Raw genomic sequence first — 15,714 nt, forward strand, 5'->3', positions numbered from 1 at the left:
GGGCTGGCTGATGCAAACGCCAGCTGAAATGAGCCATTTCCTCCGTGGATTAGATGTGGCAATAGCAGCTCTCAAAGAAGATGTGGAGTCTTGTTGGATCAAAGTGGAAGAAAGGATGAAAAGGTGTCAGCAAAAGAAACATGGACAGATGGATTAAGGAAAATGTGTTAGGGAGTATTTTTGTTTAGAGAAAGATAAGGTTAAGAGTAAGAGAAAGGGGAAAGCTATATTCAGGATGTAGAAAGAAATGGGCACAAGAAGGAATAAAAGGGAAAAGGCAAGAAAGTAGAACAAGAGTGAGGAGACGAAAGGAGAAGCAGAGAGAGAGCTGTAAAAATAGAGAGATATTGTATGTGGATCCTAACAAAGCAGAAAGTGCGAGAGAGGAGGTTGAGGAGAAAATTAGAGGGAAGAGAAAACCTGCATGGGGCAGGCTGGTAGAGGGAGGCAGAGTTGTAAACACAAGGGGTTGGAAAGGCAGCGAGGAAGGAAAGCACAGAAAGTTGCCACTTGATGAAAAGCTGGACGGTAGTGAATGGATGTGCGATGGGACAGAGAGGGAAACTTCAGTCTTGAGCAAAGGAGAAAGAAATAGCAGCATGTCATCACCCGCACCATGAAGGCTTCAAGTAAGTTTTCAGTTCTCTTGGGTTTCCTGCCTCTCACTGGAATTTCTCTTTTCTCTACGGCCTATTTTCAGAGTGTTACCAAAAAAAAAAAAAAAAAATCTTTTCACGATCTGCCCATGTGTTGCCTCATATGTGATTTGGAGAGAGGAGTTATGCTGAGAATGTTGGGAGAGGGACGTAATTGCTGGATTGCGGTGGCAGGATCATTTCCTGTGACCGTTCTCATCTCTGATGGTGAAGACGGAGGCTTTTTATTGCCATTCTGAACTTTGTCCCCTGTGTTTCTGCGGTGCCCTCTCGCTGCCTCCTTCACTTGCCAGCACCTCTGAACCAATGAATGAGACGAGTGAGAGGGAATGAGTGGGGCTTTGAGAAGAGGTATGAGATGAGGGCGGTGATTTTTAAGGATGATGCGGGATTACTGTTGTCGCCGGTGGTTTTTCACCTGCGTTTGTTTGTTTGTTTGTTTGATTGTCAAAGCACTGACCTGATTTGCACCTGATGGAGGGATGGGTCATGGGCCAGGGTAAGATTTTGGTGTGAATTCGATTAAAGGCGGCGGATCCAGGAATTTTTTAACACGGCAAGAAAGGACGTATTTCAACATTGTAAATTTCTCAGGAAATAATGTAGGCTATCAGTCTTAATGTAAAATATCTGACATATTACTGGTGTTGATATCTATGACATTTGGTGCAGATCAGGATAATAATCCGGATCTGACAGATGTGTGTAGGATTTTTTGGCCTTGGCGGAGGTATATACACTCTACTTAATGCCATTCTAGTTAATGAGAGTGATATTTTTGTGTTATATTTGATAGCTTTGTGTGAAGGTTGATTTTATTTTGAAAAACTGGTCATACAGCTATTTCTTCTTCTTCTTCTTTCTCCATTTCTGCTTTGAGTTTTTAGAAGATATCCCTCTACGTCTCTCTTGTCCTTGTTTTACATATACATGTGTATGTATGGGTGTGATTGTGAGGATGGGTGTCTGTATGTATATTATATATAAATTTATACTTCTGTATTTTTTTTTTTTAAATCTGCAAAGATTTTTTAAACCAAGATCATTCATATGTCTTTGTAAGCACAGAGCTCTGCAGAGCGGTTTAATCAGTGTCTGCTCATAAAGAAAATATACACACACACACACGTTTGAGAGCTGCCAGTTTAGCAGTCTGAGCAATACATATGCAAGCGGAAAAAAGTAGTAAAACAAATGCCTGTAAAACGTCTCGTAATTCTGGCGGCAGCGGCTAATGGGGTGTGGTGCCATGTGTAAGGCCTGTTAAATTTATGCAATAACAGCTGAAACCTGGCCGCTGGTTCATGTGAGTGGATATTGTTTGAAAGTACAGGATATTTCATGTTAAACTGTGTAAACTGTCCCTTTGTCCTCTCAGGATAATGCGCATCCCTCTCTGGCTCACGTCCAGCTTTTTCCAATCCCATCATTCCAGTGAATTCCCAGAGGAAAATGTAATTCCCTCAGATGTTCCTCCCCCATATGCTGAAAATGCTGGGATAAGGAGAACAGATGAATACAATGTTATGTTCTTCATTTTTGTCTTTGAGTCTAAATTTATTTATATTTTAGAGAGAAAATAATTAACACAGCCCATCAAGCTTGGCATAGAGAAGACATACAGTCCACTGGAATTCCCAGAGGGAAATTTAATAATGTGGGACTTTCCTCCTTCAACATGATGTGATATTAGCTCCCTTACTCTTAACTGTTTTCAGATTTTGTATTAAACGGTAAAACCATAAATGCCAAAAAATCTGTCTAATCTGTGTGTAATCAACATGCCCCTACTGCTTTATTTTTGCTTTGCAGAGATTGAGGCTAAGGAGGCTTGTGATTGGCTTAGAGCTGCAGGATTTCCACAGTATGCCCAGCTCTACGAAGGTAACACACACACACACACACACACACACACACACACACACACACAACACACAGTAGCCAAAGTCCAGAATTTATCCAGCTGCCTTGCTTCACACAAACATTCGCCTCTTCATTTCTCTCCGTTTGTTCACTCCTGCTTCTTGTTTTCTCTCTGTCTGACTCCTTCTGTCTTATTTTTTCCATCATCTCTGTCTCTCTCTCTTTCTGCAATCCCTCCATCTTCATATCCCCATCTTCTGGGCCTCTGTGTTCTATTTCCAGGCTTCAGTTCCTGTCCAGAGGGAGGGGTCATGGGAAAGGCCTTGTTATCACTGCTGGGACTCTCACACAGATTCTCTTTCTCTCTTCCTTCTTCCACCTTTCTCTCTGTCTCTCTACCCTTTCCTCGACTCGCCCACACTCTTTCTGTTGGTCATCTCCCTGTCAAAGCCTGCATTTTCTTGCTCTTCCTTCGTCTGTCCTTTCTTTCATCTTGCCCGCTTTCCACCTTTCTGGAAAAGCTACAGGCATTCATTCATGTGATGATCATCAAGCCTCATACAATTGAGACACAAACAGGAAATGGCCCCAGTAATCTAAGAAGTGGCTCTTAAAATCCAGCAGTCCTTCTTTAGCAGCACACACACACACACACACGCATACACACACACACACACACACACATACACACACACACGCACACACACACACACACTGCACTTCTCTGACAAATCCTGTGAGTTCCAGTAATGTCGGGTTATGGATGCTGGCCTCTGGGACTCTGTGGCGGCTCCCGGGCGCACATGATGCCTGCAGTCTGCCACCACACACAGAGAATCGCCAAAATAAAAGCCTTGAGTCATTTTGGCATTGTGCAGAATCCAAGTTATTTTGGGGGTTTGAAAATTTGTCTGAGTCTGTGTCTGTGTGTGTCTGTGTGTGTTCTGTAAACTCCAGATGCAGATGGCAGGTGTTCACTGTAGCAGCAGTTGTGCTGTATACTTCAGTTAAACTGTCAGAGGAAACTGCTATCTCCAGTCTCCTGTCAGTCAAACTCAGTCTCTCATTCTCACTATTTCTTCTCTCTCTCTCTGACTGTGTCTCATAGATTCCCAGTTTCCAATTGATATTTCCTCAGTGAAAAGGGACCATGACTTCTTGGACCGGGATCTGGTGGAGCCTCTGTGTCGGTAAGAACACACATATTCATACTGTACACTTACACACCGGACACACGCAGACCTCGTTTAACACCAGTAAAATCACCCCAGAATCCTTTTCTGCCCCCCAGCTCTATGCATTGACTTGTCTCTGCGGCCTGGTGCTAACAGGCTAATCATTAGACGTCTGACCCCGACCCTTAACGAACTCCCCACCCCTGTCTCCCGCTCAGACACCCAGCCTTTGATCTGGTCACCGCCCCCTCCCCACTGCCACGCTCTGATCTCCCATTCAAAGAGAGGAGACCCTCAGGGGGCAAAACACGGGTGGTGGTGGTGGTGGGGTAGAAGGGAGTGGGAGTTAAGGGGTGAGGGTAACGGGGAAGGAGTGAGTGGATGCCAGTGTATTCTACCAGATGGCTTTGAGCGGTGCCTCTGCGCACTTCTATGATCTCTCTGTTTCACATCTCCTATTCTCCTCCTCAGTGAAGTTTTCCCAGCATGCACAAGCACACGCCCCTCCCCACCCTTATCTTTTTGCCCCCAATGTCTATGATAGAGGAGGGGTGTGGTAATTATAGCGTTAGTGATTCCTGACAGCTATATTGCACGAGAATACACATCAGACCCCCCTGAGCTGTGTCTCAGGAGCTGTAAAATCATAATGAGGTCTCTCTTGTTCCGTGCATCACTCTTTACATTTACATTACGTTTTTTTTTTCACATTTTAGATTATTTAGCTTACTCGTGCTTGCAAAAAATACACATTGTATGGAACATAGACTTCTCAACCTGTATGAATATATGTGCAGTCGAGGATTGTTTGTACCATCCTGCAGCAGAAACACAGGGTGTGGAGACTACAGTGGCTCCCTCTGTATATTTTCCAACTTGAATGTTACTTTAAGCTTGAAAGACAGTTGATATGACAGCTCTATGCTTGCTGTTGGTGTTTTTTTTTTTTGGTACAGCAACAAGCAATCCCCCCTGTCTGCTAGTTTGTGTGAGAGGACAGAGAATTTTAACAGTGTACAAACAAGGATTTCCCAGAGGCTGAAATCTTTTAAATGACAGAGGTCACAAGACCCAAAAACATGTTTTTAATGATCCCATCATGAAAGGCACCAACACAGACACCACCCTGCTATTCAGCTTCTGTTCACATCCCATTCAGTTGCAGAAAGGGGGAGACAGTGGGTGGGAAGGATGGGTGCAGACAGCAGAGAGACGTTTTTTTTTTTTTTGTAAGGATGTTGCCCCCAGCACTCTAGAGTATGGAAGTAAAAGAGGGGGTGGGAATGGGTGACAGATGAAGGGGAGGAGGGAAGGAGCCGGCTGCGCTTCAGCGTGAGGATGTCCCAGAAGAGTGATGCTAGAGAAGGCGAGGGAGGAATAGGGAGGAGAAAGGGCACGGACGAGAGGAGAGAGGCAGGGTGAGAAGAAAGGGATAGACAGAGTCAGAGAAGATCAAATAGGAGAAATGAAGGGGCACGTCTGAAAGACTCAGAAGAAAAGAAGGAGAAGGTGGTAGTGAAAAGTAAGAGAGGAGAGTGAAAGTGAGCAGCGTAGTGCAACAGACAGAATATATCTAACCTACCAGCTCTAGCATGTTTGATTGACTCTGTGTGTGTGTGTGTGTGTGTGTGTGTGTGTGTGTGTGTGTGTGTGTGTGTGCGTGTGCGTGTGTTGCAGACGTCTAAATACTCTGAACAAGTGTGCCTCCATGAAACTGGATGTCAGCCACCCCAAGAAGAAAGTAAGCCAAACTTTTTTTAACTTTACATTTGTTTGTTTTTACAAGGAAATACAGAGAACGTAGCCAACGGTCAGGAATAGACACATTTTTCTGTAATATCTTTGTGGAGATTTGTTCATCACTTATTATATGCCCTTATTATACAAATTAATACTTTGTCTTTGCAATATACATCTGAAAATGTGATTCCATGGGGCTGAAGGGGGGGGGGGGGTGATGTCATTTAGACTGTGTTCACATGTCATTCTGGTGCATTTACATTCAGTCCAACTGATTTATGGCAGATGGGAATGTTGTTATTCAGACTAGATCAATGGCTGCGCACTGACTCAAAATGGTCTTCACTCCCATATATATATATAATTACCAGTAGAGATGATGACAGGTTTGGTTAACCATCCCAACCCGCCCAGGGAGGTCGACATCTCAAAACAATCAACAATACAAGAAGCACACAGTGAAAACTCTATCAAGAATGTACAGAGACAATAATACATCAGATATATCAAGTATACCATCGATATCTCAAATATAATAAAAGAAAATAATAAATAGTTGTAAATTACATGAAATGAGACATTAAAGTGTTGTACATTACAACCGGGAAATCTCCACTCATTTTGTTCTATTAACTTAACTATTAACTAACAGAGATGTATGTTTTCATCGTATCATTTCGCCAAGAAGCTGCACCCAAAATACTGTAGCCTCTATCCAAAATTACAATTGCTACATTTAGAAGAAATGTTCTGTTTCATAGTCTCGGTTCAAACCTCAAAGTGAGACTTTGAAGAACAAAATTTGTTTTGATTTCACGTCACATGTAGTGCTGATGAAGGGTATCTGTAATCTGTCATTCCATGTGTTTACAACCCTGGATTTATTTGTTGTAAATCTTAAATGGACTAGAAGTAAGAGAAAAAAATTAGTCAGGATATTTCTTCTTACACCAAATCAACTACCTGTGTGAACACAAACACAAACTCCTCATGGACTGTGTTACCTAATGCTTCCTTCATCCTTCCATAGGGTGATGACTCTGATGAAGATGACCCGTTGGCTATCAGCAAACGTTGGACATTCGAGTGGAGTAGCCGACGCTGGTCTCGCCTACAAGACTTCCTGTTGGACAGCACCAATGAAAGCAGCCCGACGGGTCAGGGGGAGGAGGGTCTGCGCAGCACAGTGAGCAGTGAGAGCGTGCTGACGGACCTGAGCGAGCAGGAGATCACAGAAATCTCCTCGCTGCACAGTGAGGACTCCGCCTCCGCCATGCCTGACTCTATATCTATGGCATCCCTTTCCGCTTCCTACCAACCGCCAAGGGAACTCCCACACTACAACTCCCTGCCAATCAAGAGCAGCCGCCATGGGCAAGGAGGGCGGAGCAAAGCCAAAGAGTTTTTGCGTCGAATGGAAATGATGCGCACTTGGGGGCCATCCACAAGGCGGAAAAGCTCAAATCGCAGGCCGCCGCTGGTCATCAGCGGGCCGGTGTTACAGGGGGAGGAGCCTCAGGCACTGCAGATGCTTCAGTGTACTCCCATCAGCCAATTAGAGCACAGCCCTAAACACATCCATGAAACTGATGGAGACACTTCTCCTGTCAGCCTTACCAATGATTGTAAAGACCAATCCATGGTGAGTGTGAGCCCCAGCAGTGAGACAGTGGCGCCCAATGTAAAGGCACCTGTGTGTACAAAACCCCGCACTGCCAGCAAGAGAAGCAGCATGTATCTGGAGGATATGGAGCTGCCTTCTCAGGGTAAGAGGACTGAAGGGCAGAGCCAGTTTGGCAGAAACCAGTTTCACTCATATGAAAACCTCCTTATTCACATCCCCAAAGACCATAAGCCAGGCACCTTTCCAAAAGCTCTATCCATAGAGAGCCTGGCACCTTCCCCTGGCGACAAGAACAATGGCTCTCAGACACAGGCCCAGACTTCTCCACCCAACAATGGCCTGGGTGAGCCCTGGTCTGGTAAACCTCTTTCCAAGCCCCCCTGTCCTGGAGCGCCACGGGGCAGCAGGGCGAGTGTTTATGACAATGTGCCGGGCTCCCACCTGTACGCCAGCACAGGAGACCTGCTGGACTTAGAGAAAGAGGACAACCTGTTCCCTCACCTGGATGACATCATCCAGCACGTCAGCGGCCTGCAACAAATAGTGGACCACTGGAGCCGCAGCGTGCTGCCCGAGGGTGAGACAGGGGAGGGGGAGGAGGAAGGGGAGGGCAGGACCACCCCCAGCGAAGGCGAGAGAGATGGCGTCTCCTTGAATGACACCGATTCAACAGGGACCAGTCGGGAGAGGCGGGACTCTGGAGTTGGGGCCTCACTGACAAGACCACGGTGAGCAGCTGCTCAGATCATTTGGGTTTATTAAAACTTGGGTTGTGTTTTCATAGTTTTGGCCCTCATTTTTATTGGTTATGAAAACATTGTGAACACCAAAGTAATCAGTGAGATCTTGGAACATGCACACATCACTACAGCAAAGTCTAATAAGGCAACAAACAAGCTGTCAGACGGTCAGACAGGCTGTAAACAAGCCTGATCATTGAAAACACTTTATTTGGAGGTAAAACTGAAAGTGAGGGCCCCCAAAATATCACTGATAATACTTTCATTGCAGAGGAAGACTGTAGTACATATGGTTGGCAAAAGCTGAACCAGTAAGTTGGTCTACAAGCTGTGAGGGATGTTTACAATGAACGGTTAATAAGGAATAATTTAATAGCAGCTACACCTTCATTCTCTTTGCTGGAGTTTGCCCAAACCTCCAGCTTTGGAGCCAGGATGGGGCAGTTTGATGGTTGTGTTTCCCGCATTGTTGTATTTTTCTGTCTGTATACCCAGATCTACAATCTTATTATCACAGATGAGAAACAATGAGAATTATCCTTTAAATTGACCTGATCCGGCCTCTACATTAGCTGAATCACTCTGAGTCTCCTGTTCTTTTCTCCCCCATCCCAGTCTGCGATGGCCCAGCTTCAGAACCTCTGATCATCTCAACCAGCCAGCTTCCTCACTGCAGATCGGCAGCCAATCAGCAGGCCAGCTCAGCCTGCTGCAGAAGTTCTCTTTGCTCCGCCTCACCGCCATCATGGAGAAATACTCTATGTCTAACAAACACGGCTGGACATGGTGGGTATCCGCGCTGCCACACACCACATCCTGACAGAGATTGTACCCCGTCTTTGTCCATATGTTTTTCTCTTCTTCTCCACAAAGTGGCTATTAGCTCATATTTTATGCATGAGTTCATAATTCAGGGAATTTACAAGATGTGATGTCAGACACTTTGACATGGAAAGTGTCTGGAACCTCTGGTCTTACTTTTATTTTATTTTTTTCACTGTATTCTCATTTAAATTATATGAACAAACTTTCTGTTTTGTTTTTATTGCCTTATAATTTCCAATCTTCCATGCCAACTGAGGAATATGTGCTCTGTGACAGCAATAGTGTCACAGCTATTACAGTGGCCTCTGTTACTTACAGCTTCTCTTCATCAGAGCTGAAATAGCAGGACCATATGCACAGTCAACACAACATCTGCTTCACGTACTTCACTGATCCTTGCAGCAAGCACGGGTTTGTGCATACTCAGTAATCAAAGGCTCCAGTGTTGGTCAAAAAAGAGGCTTTAGATTCACATCCGCAAAAAAAAAAAAAAACCCACCAGTCTCCATGACCCGCAAACACAAGCACATCCTTGTGTTGTTAACGACCGGTCCTGTTAATTTTTTATTATCCCCGAGAGGGAAATTCTGTTGACCAGCATCTACATGAGGAGAGAGATAATGAAAGCACAGGCCGCTCTTTCTCCCACACACTTCCCTAATTGTTTTCTGTCTATCGCTCCCAGGTCTGTGCCCAAGTTTATGAAGCGCATCAAGGTGCCAGACTACAAAGAGAAGAGTGTGTTTGGTGTTCCCCTCATCGTCCATGTCCAGCGTTGTGGTTTTCCGCTCCCTCTGTGTTTACAGCAGGCCCTCAGCCACCTCAGAACACACTGTCTGGACCAGGTTAGAAAACAGCTTTTACAGGACTGGATTAGAATCTGTACATTTCTTCCTCATTCTGCTAATTTTGGTTGTTTAAATCTCAAATACGAGTCAGCTGACAAAAAGCCTTGTGCTTTGTTTTTTTTCTCTTCATCTCTCGCCGCTGGCGTTCCCCTCTCAGGTGGGATTGTTCCGTAAATCCGGCGTGAAGTCTCGTATTCAGGCTCTGAGGCAGCAGTGTGAGCTGTCCCCTGACTCTGTGAGCTACGAGGACCAGTCGGCCTACGACGTAGCCGACATGGTCAAGCAGTTCTTCAGAGACTTGCCTGAGCCTCTGCTAACAAGCAAGCTGGGGGAAACTTTCCTGCATATTTACCAGTGTAAGTCGCCCTCAGGAGCCGTGAATCCCGTGACACGTCGTCACGGCAAACACACAAAATCACACAAAATACTGAAGCTGTCGCAACACAGCTGATGGTATCTGCCTCTGGCCAAGGAGATCATTCGGATGTGGATTGGTTCAGCGAGCCAATAAACTGATGTTACTTTCATGAGTTGAATTTCAAACAGTTTACATTGCAGCTACAGCAAGTAGAAGAAATAAGTGACACATATTTTTCATGTCTAACAACGACTGTTTGATACTTTTATTTCCTTTAGAATAATCGTTTTTGATCACATCCAAAATGCTGCAAATTACCTTCTTTTTTTCAGTCATCAAATATATCAGCAGCACTAACCAACTCTGACCAAAATAGTAGTATAGTATACTTCCTGTATATATATAATTTTATGTTTGAAATGTGCATATGTGCTCTTAAAGACATCAAATATTTGGCGTTGGGTCATCTGGTGGCTAAATGGTTAAAACACATACCAATTGTCAACTATCAAAATAGAAAATTGCCAAAATGATCATCTTTAAAATATATATATTGGGTTTTGGTAACTGTGACTTTTTCTTCAATCCATCATTCAATTCCTCTTTTCTTCAGACGTCCCAAAGGAGCAGAGGTTGCAGGCCGTCAGAGCGGCCATTTTGCTGATGCCAGACGAAAACAGGGAGGTCCTGCAGACGCTGCTCTGCTTCCTGCGTGACGTCACTTCCTTGGTGGAGGAGAACCAGATGACACCAATGAACCTGGCCGTTTGCCTGGGACCTTCGCTCTTCCACCTCAGCATACTGAAGAACGAGACGCTGTCGCCAAGGTGCGCGTCTGAACTGACGAGGGCACCGATGCTCAAACTTGGTGGCCGAAGTCTTATGATTTATTACGTTGTTTTATACCTGTTTTCACCGTTATTACATTTGTGCCTAGCAGTAATACTTCTTATAATGGCAGTAGTATAAGTAAAGTCACTTCTGCTGTCATTACTATTATGGTCACCGATTTCCCTCTATGTAATTTTCCACCATGTCAATATCAAGCTTCCCCCGTGTTATTATTTTATACTGTTGTTTGGTGGAGGTCCTCATGATAGAATATAGCTTTTACTCCGATAAGTGCGTTCTTCTGTTTCTCCATGTAAACACTCACATGTTTTATGTTCTGCGTATTTCTGTTCCTCAAGGTCAATCCAGAGGAAGTACACCACAGGCCGTCCCGATCAGAAAGACCTGAATGAGAACCTGGCCGCCACTCAGGGCCTGGCGCACATGATCACTGAGTGCCAGCGTCTGTTCCAGGTCAGGATTGACTATTTACAGCAGTTAGATTGTTCTTGTTTGTTTCCATAACAGTAAAAAAATTGTAAATGACTGACCACAGTTTTACAATTCATTGTGTTGACAAAGAAATAATGCATGACCACGTCTTTATGTATGAAATTAACAGACAAAAATAACATGGAGCGGGGTGACGTTTCCTCTGCTGAGTTGTTATTATCCAAGGACACTCTATAACTGTGTCTGAGCTCATTTCTAAAACTGTATATCATCATTACCTTGAGGCTGTCAGCGTGTACAGTGTATTTACTGCTGGTGTCAGCGAAAACCTCTAAAGGGACTAAGAAAACAGGCTTGATTACCATGTGCTTCTGCGTTTAATGTGGTTTGAAGAGTTTTCAGATAAACAAGAGTGGATGACTCTTCTTGACTCAGGATACTGTACTGTACTGATAATGTACTAATATACTTCCAAAACATTAAAAAGGACCAGTGTTGAAGTTTAAAGGTTTTTATATGATGGTGATTTTTGAAAGGCAGTGAGTGGACGCTGGATATTATAATTTTTGTACCAAAAAAAAGTGTATATGTTATTGATGTAATGGTAAATAGAAAACCCCGTTAAATTGCACTTATTTGTCAAAGTGTATTTCCTGTTTCAGACTTGGTAATCTTTAGCACAGAGCTGATGTGATGTGATGTGATGTGATGCACGTCCTCTGGCTGTTCCCCTAGATCCCAGAGGAGATGGTGACGCAGTCTCGCAACTCGTACATGGAGGCTGAGCTGATGGTGCCCCCGCTGGACGAGCTGTGCAAGGCTCACGAGGAGGAAGTGGATGAGGAAGAGGAAGAGGAGGATGAGGAAGGATCCTATCATACACACCTAGAAAGCCTGGTCCAGAACCTGCTGAAAGAAGCCAGGGATAAGAGCAAAGGCTGGGTGTCTCGCTCAACTACTGACCACACCGAACTGGCATTTAAAAAGGTGTGTGGTCATTGAGATGCTGGAATATGATTGGATTTTGAGAGGGGTGGGAGGGAAAGACACAGGGGAGGGAAAACAGGGAATATGAGCATCATTATAAATGTTACCTAGAGGTTTAAAGGGCCAAAAGAAATTAAATTAAAGGAATCTTTTTACACACATTTCTGTGCGCCCACTTATACATTCAAATTATACATGATAAGATAAGGCATAAAGCTCTTTTGTACCCACCCTGTCACAATAAATCTAACACTCCCCATGTGTTTGTGTGTAAGGTAGGGGATGGTAACCCTCTGAGGCGGTGGCGAGTGTGTGTGGAGGTGTCCGCAGCTCCCAGTGAGGTGCTGCAGCGGCTGCTGAAAGAGCGCCCTCTGTGGCAGACCGAACTACAGCAGGAGAAGGTTCTGGAGACGCTGGATAAACAGACAGACGTGTACCAGTACTCCTGCCGCAACATGGCGCCTCAGCCCAGCTGTGACTACGTGGTACTAAGGTCAGGATTACTGAAATTCATTCGGAAGTGTTTGTGTATGTTAGAGGCTGTTATCTAAAGAATGTTTTCCATCACTGAGCAGTAGGTAGCACTCCAGGTACAAACAATACCAACTGATACATGAAAAGCTTGTATTTTAAGACTATTCAAAACAACCTGCTCAAATATTTCCCTTATATACAGGAACATTTCTGAAATACCATACTGTATAAAAAAATTAATCTCTGTCTATTTTGAGATTTAAATAATTGACAAAGTCATTTTCTCAAACAGAACATTTGCTGCTTGTATTGGTCTTACAGTAAATTAGTAAATTCAATCGTAAACTGAAATCACTTTGCACTGGGATACTATTACTGACATTTTTCATCGTTTCCTGATGTTATATGTCGGTATAGATCAAGAAAATATTTATTAGTTTCAGTCCTAATAAAAAGGTTATCAAACAATATATCACATTCCTACATTCAATGTCTGACTGAGCTCACAGCTTCTCTATTTTGTGTCTCTCCACCCCCTCAGATCATGGCGTACAGACCTGTGCAAAGGCTCATGTGCGCTGGTGTGTGTGTCCGTCGAACATGACGACAGCCCACGCGTGGGAGCGGTGAGGGGGGTTGTGCTGGAGTCACAGTACCTCCTCGAGCCCTGTGGGACGGGGAGGACGAGGCTCACCCATATCTCCAGAGTGGACCTCAGGTGTGGGCGGACTTCAAGTGCTCTTATAGTGAAGGTTTTGATAAACGTTGCGATCAATAATGTGCATTGTTTTCTATTCTCGCTACAGGGGGAGGTCTCCAGAATGGTACAACAAAGCGTTTGGTCACCTGTGTGTTAATGAAGCCCAGAGGATCCGCTCCTCTTTTCACCCTCTCGATCAGACGAGCACTGAGGCCAAGAGCTGAACCCCAGAAATGAAGCTTTTTTTTTCTTTTAAATCTTGGGTCACACTGCCAGAGCAGCTGGGCAAGACACCCAGTGACCCAGGAGCGGGAGTCATCCAGGCAACGGACTTTGGTGTCTTTTCATGCTGCTGAGCCACACTGATCATTACTGTACCATACTGTGCTGAGTTACAGTCATTCACACACAAAGAAGAGAGGGGTATTTTTCTCATGTATTCCAGTAATTCTGAATATCACTACTTATTTATTTTCCAAGCCATTTTTTTCATACCATAGAACAAACGTGGGTTTCCAAATATGAAACAACTTATTGTCTTTTACCAGCCGCTGATGTTTCGTATAATTGGCTCTTAACCATGTGCATTATTAGATGGGGTATTTTCAGTATTTATTGCTCTGGCTCATTCTTCAAAATCCTCACCTAAAAATACAATATCTTGCAAAAAATAAAAATAAAAAAGGAAAAGAAAGATGATCCAATGAATCAGGCAGCATCAGCAGGTTGGATCATGAGACTGTTTTTCTATAGTGTTGGTAAATGTTTAATCTCCAACACCTTCATTTGATATCACTTTAACTGTTATTGTAATAGATTACCTACCGGAAGCTTACACATAACTATAACTGATTTTGTAGAAGACTATGTGTGATCCAAGTTGGCATGAAAGTTACTCATATTTAAACTAAAAAACCTTTATTTGTATTGATTACTCTGAGGAATCTATCTTAACCCCATCTCTGTAAAGTGCCACATGGCCTGCCTGCAATATACATGAGCAATTTGATTGAAACTGTTTAGAACAATTTCTCTTCTCAGATGTTTTATTGACTAGAAGTGAGAAAACAGATCCTATTCACCCCTGATCTGATTTAATCATTGTACATTTTAGAAAAGCAGCCACACAAACAACATCATCAATATCTGATGATTACATCATATACACGATTATTCATTGATTTAAACTGGACCTCCCTGACCTACATCAGCACAAATCTGTGGAGCCTGCCACAGATGCTGTAAAGACACAAATCCCTGTCTACAGGAATAACCAGGATCAGTACAATATGGGTACATGACAGCACAACATTGTGAAAAGTGCACTAGCTTCAGGACAAACAAGTACGTGAGGGATCTGGATCACAGAAAGGGGAAACACTCATCGGGTCCATAAATGTGCTTTAACCCTGTTATGGATACATTGTGTTGGATATCACTGTTGATTTAGTCCTCTGTCACTATTTTCACTATTTTCAGTGTTAATCTTATCTAAATGAAATGTTATTTTAAAGTTATTATTGTCAGTATATCTCTGTATATGGTATCATTGTTGCTTTTCTTTTATTATTTTTGCTGTCATGTTATACAATGTCTAAGACATGTGACCATTTCACTGCTTCTGGGAAGCATGTTTGAAATTTTGCATGTGTGGGTGTGTGCATGGATGTACCTGTGTATCTGCGTTTTAGATATACGTACAGCCTGTATTGTAAATATATATAAATATATATATATATACATGACGCTTTCTGTGCCAGCAGATCAAACATCATAGCTTTTCAGGGTCTTCCTATCATATTGATATGCTGACATGTGAACTTTCCACACAGCATCCTACTAAAGCAATAGCAGACTAAAGCTTGCAGCTTTTTTTTTTGTTTCGGCTGTAGGCAGCGTTGCTATGGTGTTGCTATGATACAGTGTCTCTACACTGCCACTAAAATCCTGTGTGGATGCTGTTTCCTGGAGAACAGTGTGGCGTATGTGTGTGTGTGTGTGTGTGTGAATGCGTGAGTGTGTGCGTGTGTGTGTGTGTAAATATGTGTGTAGGAGAAGGACAAAAAGACAGACAAAAGAATGAATGAGTGACTTTGACACGAGCCCTCGGCTGTGTGTGGAGAGGCTCCAGATCGAGCTGAGTAGCTGATTTATGCTTGGTTATTTCTGACAAAGTGACAGAAAAAAAGAACCATTGTTTCTAAACAAGACAATAAAAAAAAAAAAAAAAAAAAAAAAAAAAAAAAAAGAATTCAACACTGTTTTCTGTTTGTGGAAATGTTCTTCAGTGTCACAGTAGCTTAAATCACAGTAAACACTGTGTATCACAAATATGTTTTTACTTTGTTCTGTGCTCTTGTGTCCATTGAGTGGTGCTGTTGCCCTGCTGAAGTCTGGAGGTCATGAACGAACATGGGGAAAGTAAGCCATCGAAAATATT

At 43.4% G+C, this 15,714-nt stretch overlaps 1 protein-coding gene across 4 annotated transcripts in view; it reads left to right on the forward strand.

Moving 5' to 3' along the window:
* Nucleotides 1-15,354, forward strand: part of stard13a (StAR related lipid transfer domain containing 13a) — a 52,839-nt gene extending 37,485 nt beyond the window's left edge. For 3 of the 4 annotated variants that reach the window (XM_023416603.2, XM_023416605.2, XM_023416602.2), the window contains 13 exons: nt 2,469-2,540; nt 3,628-3,709; nt 5,372-5,435; nt 6,465-7,786; nt 8,414-8,584; nt 9,309-9,468; nt 9,629-9,827; nt 10,443-10,656; nt 11,020-11,134; nt 11,849-12,100; nt 12,376-12,593; nt 13,116-13,292; nt 13,381-15,354. In XM_023416603.2, coding sequence (XP_023272371.2) covers nt 2,469-2,540; nt 3,628-3,709; nt 5,372-5,435; nt 6,465-7,786; nt 8,414-8,584; nt 9,309-9,468; nt 9,629-9,827; nt 10,443-10,656; nt 11,020-11,134; nt 11,849-12,100; nt 12,376-12,593; nt 13,116-13,292; nt 13,381-13,498 — 3,164 coding nt within the window. In that variant the 3' untranslated portion in view covers nt 13,499-15,354. Of the gene's footprint in view, nt 1-11; nt 630-2,468; nt 2,541-3,627; nt 3,710-5,371; nt 5,436-6,464; nt 7,787-8,413; nt 8,585-9,308; nt 9,469-9,628; nt 9,828-10,442; nt 10,657-11,019; nt 11,135-11,848; nt 12,101-12,375; nt 12,594-13,115; nt 13,293-13,380 lie in introns of those variants that run through there. The other variant, XM_087176713.1, reaches the window with a different exon arrangement.
* Nucleotides 15,355-15,714: the final 360 nt, after the last annotated feature.

This window comes from Seriola lalandi, unplaced genomic scaffold (assembly GCF_002814215.2).
Source record: "Seriola lalandi dorsalis isolate HSWRI2012SDOR001 ecotype SW California unplaced genomic scaffold, Sedor1 jcf7180002054567, whole genome shotgun sequence".
NCBI classification, from domain to species: Eukaryota; Metazoa; Chordata; class Actinopteri; order Carangiformes; family Carangidae; genus Seriola; species Seriola lalandi.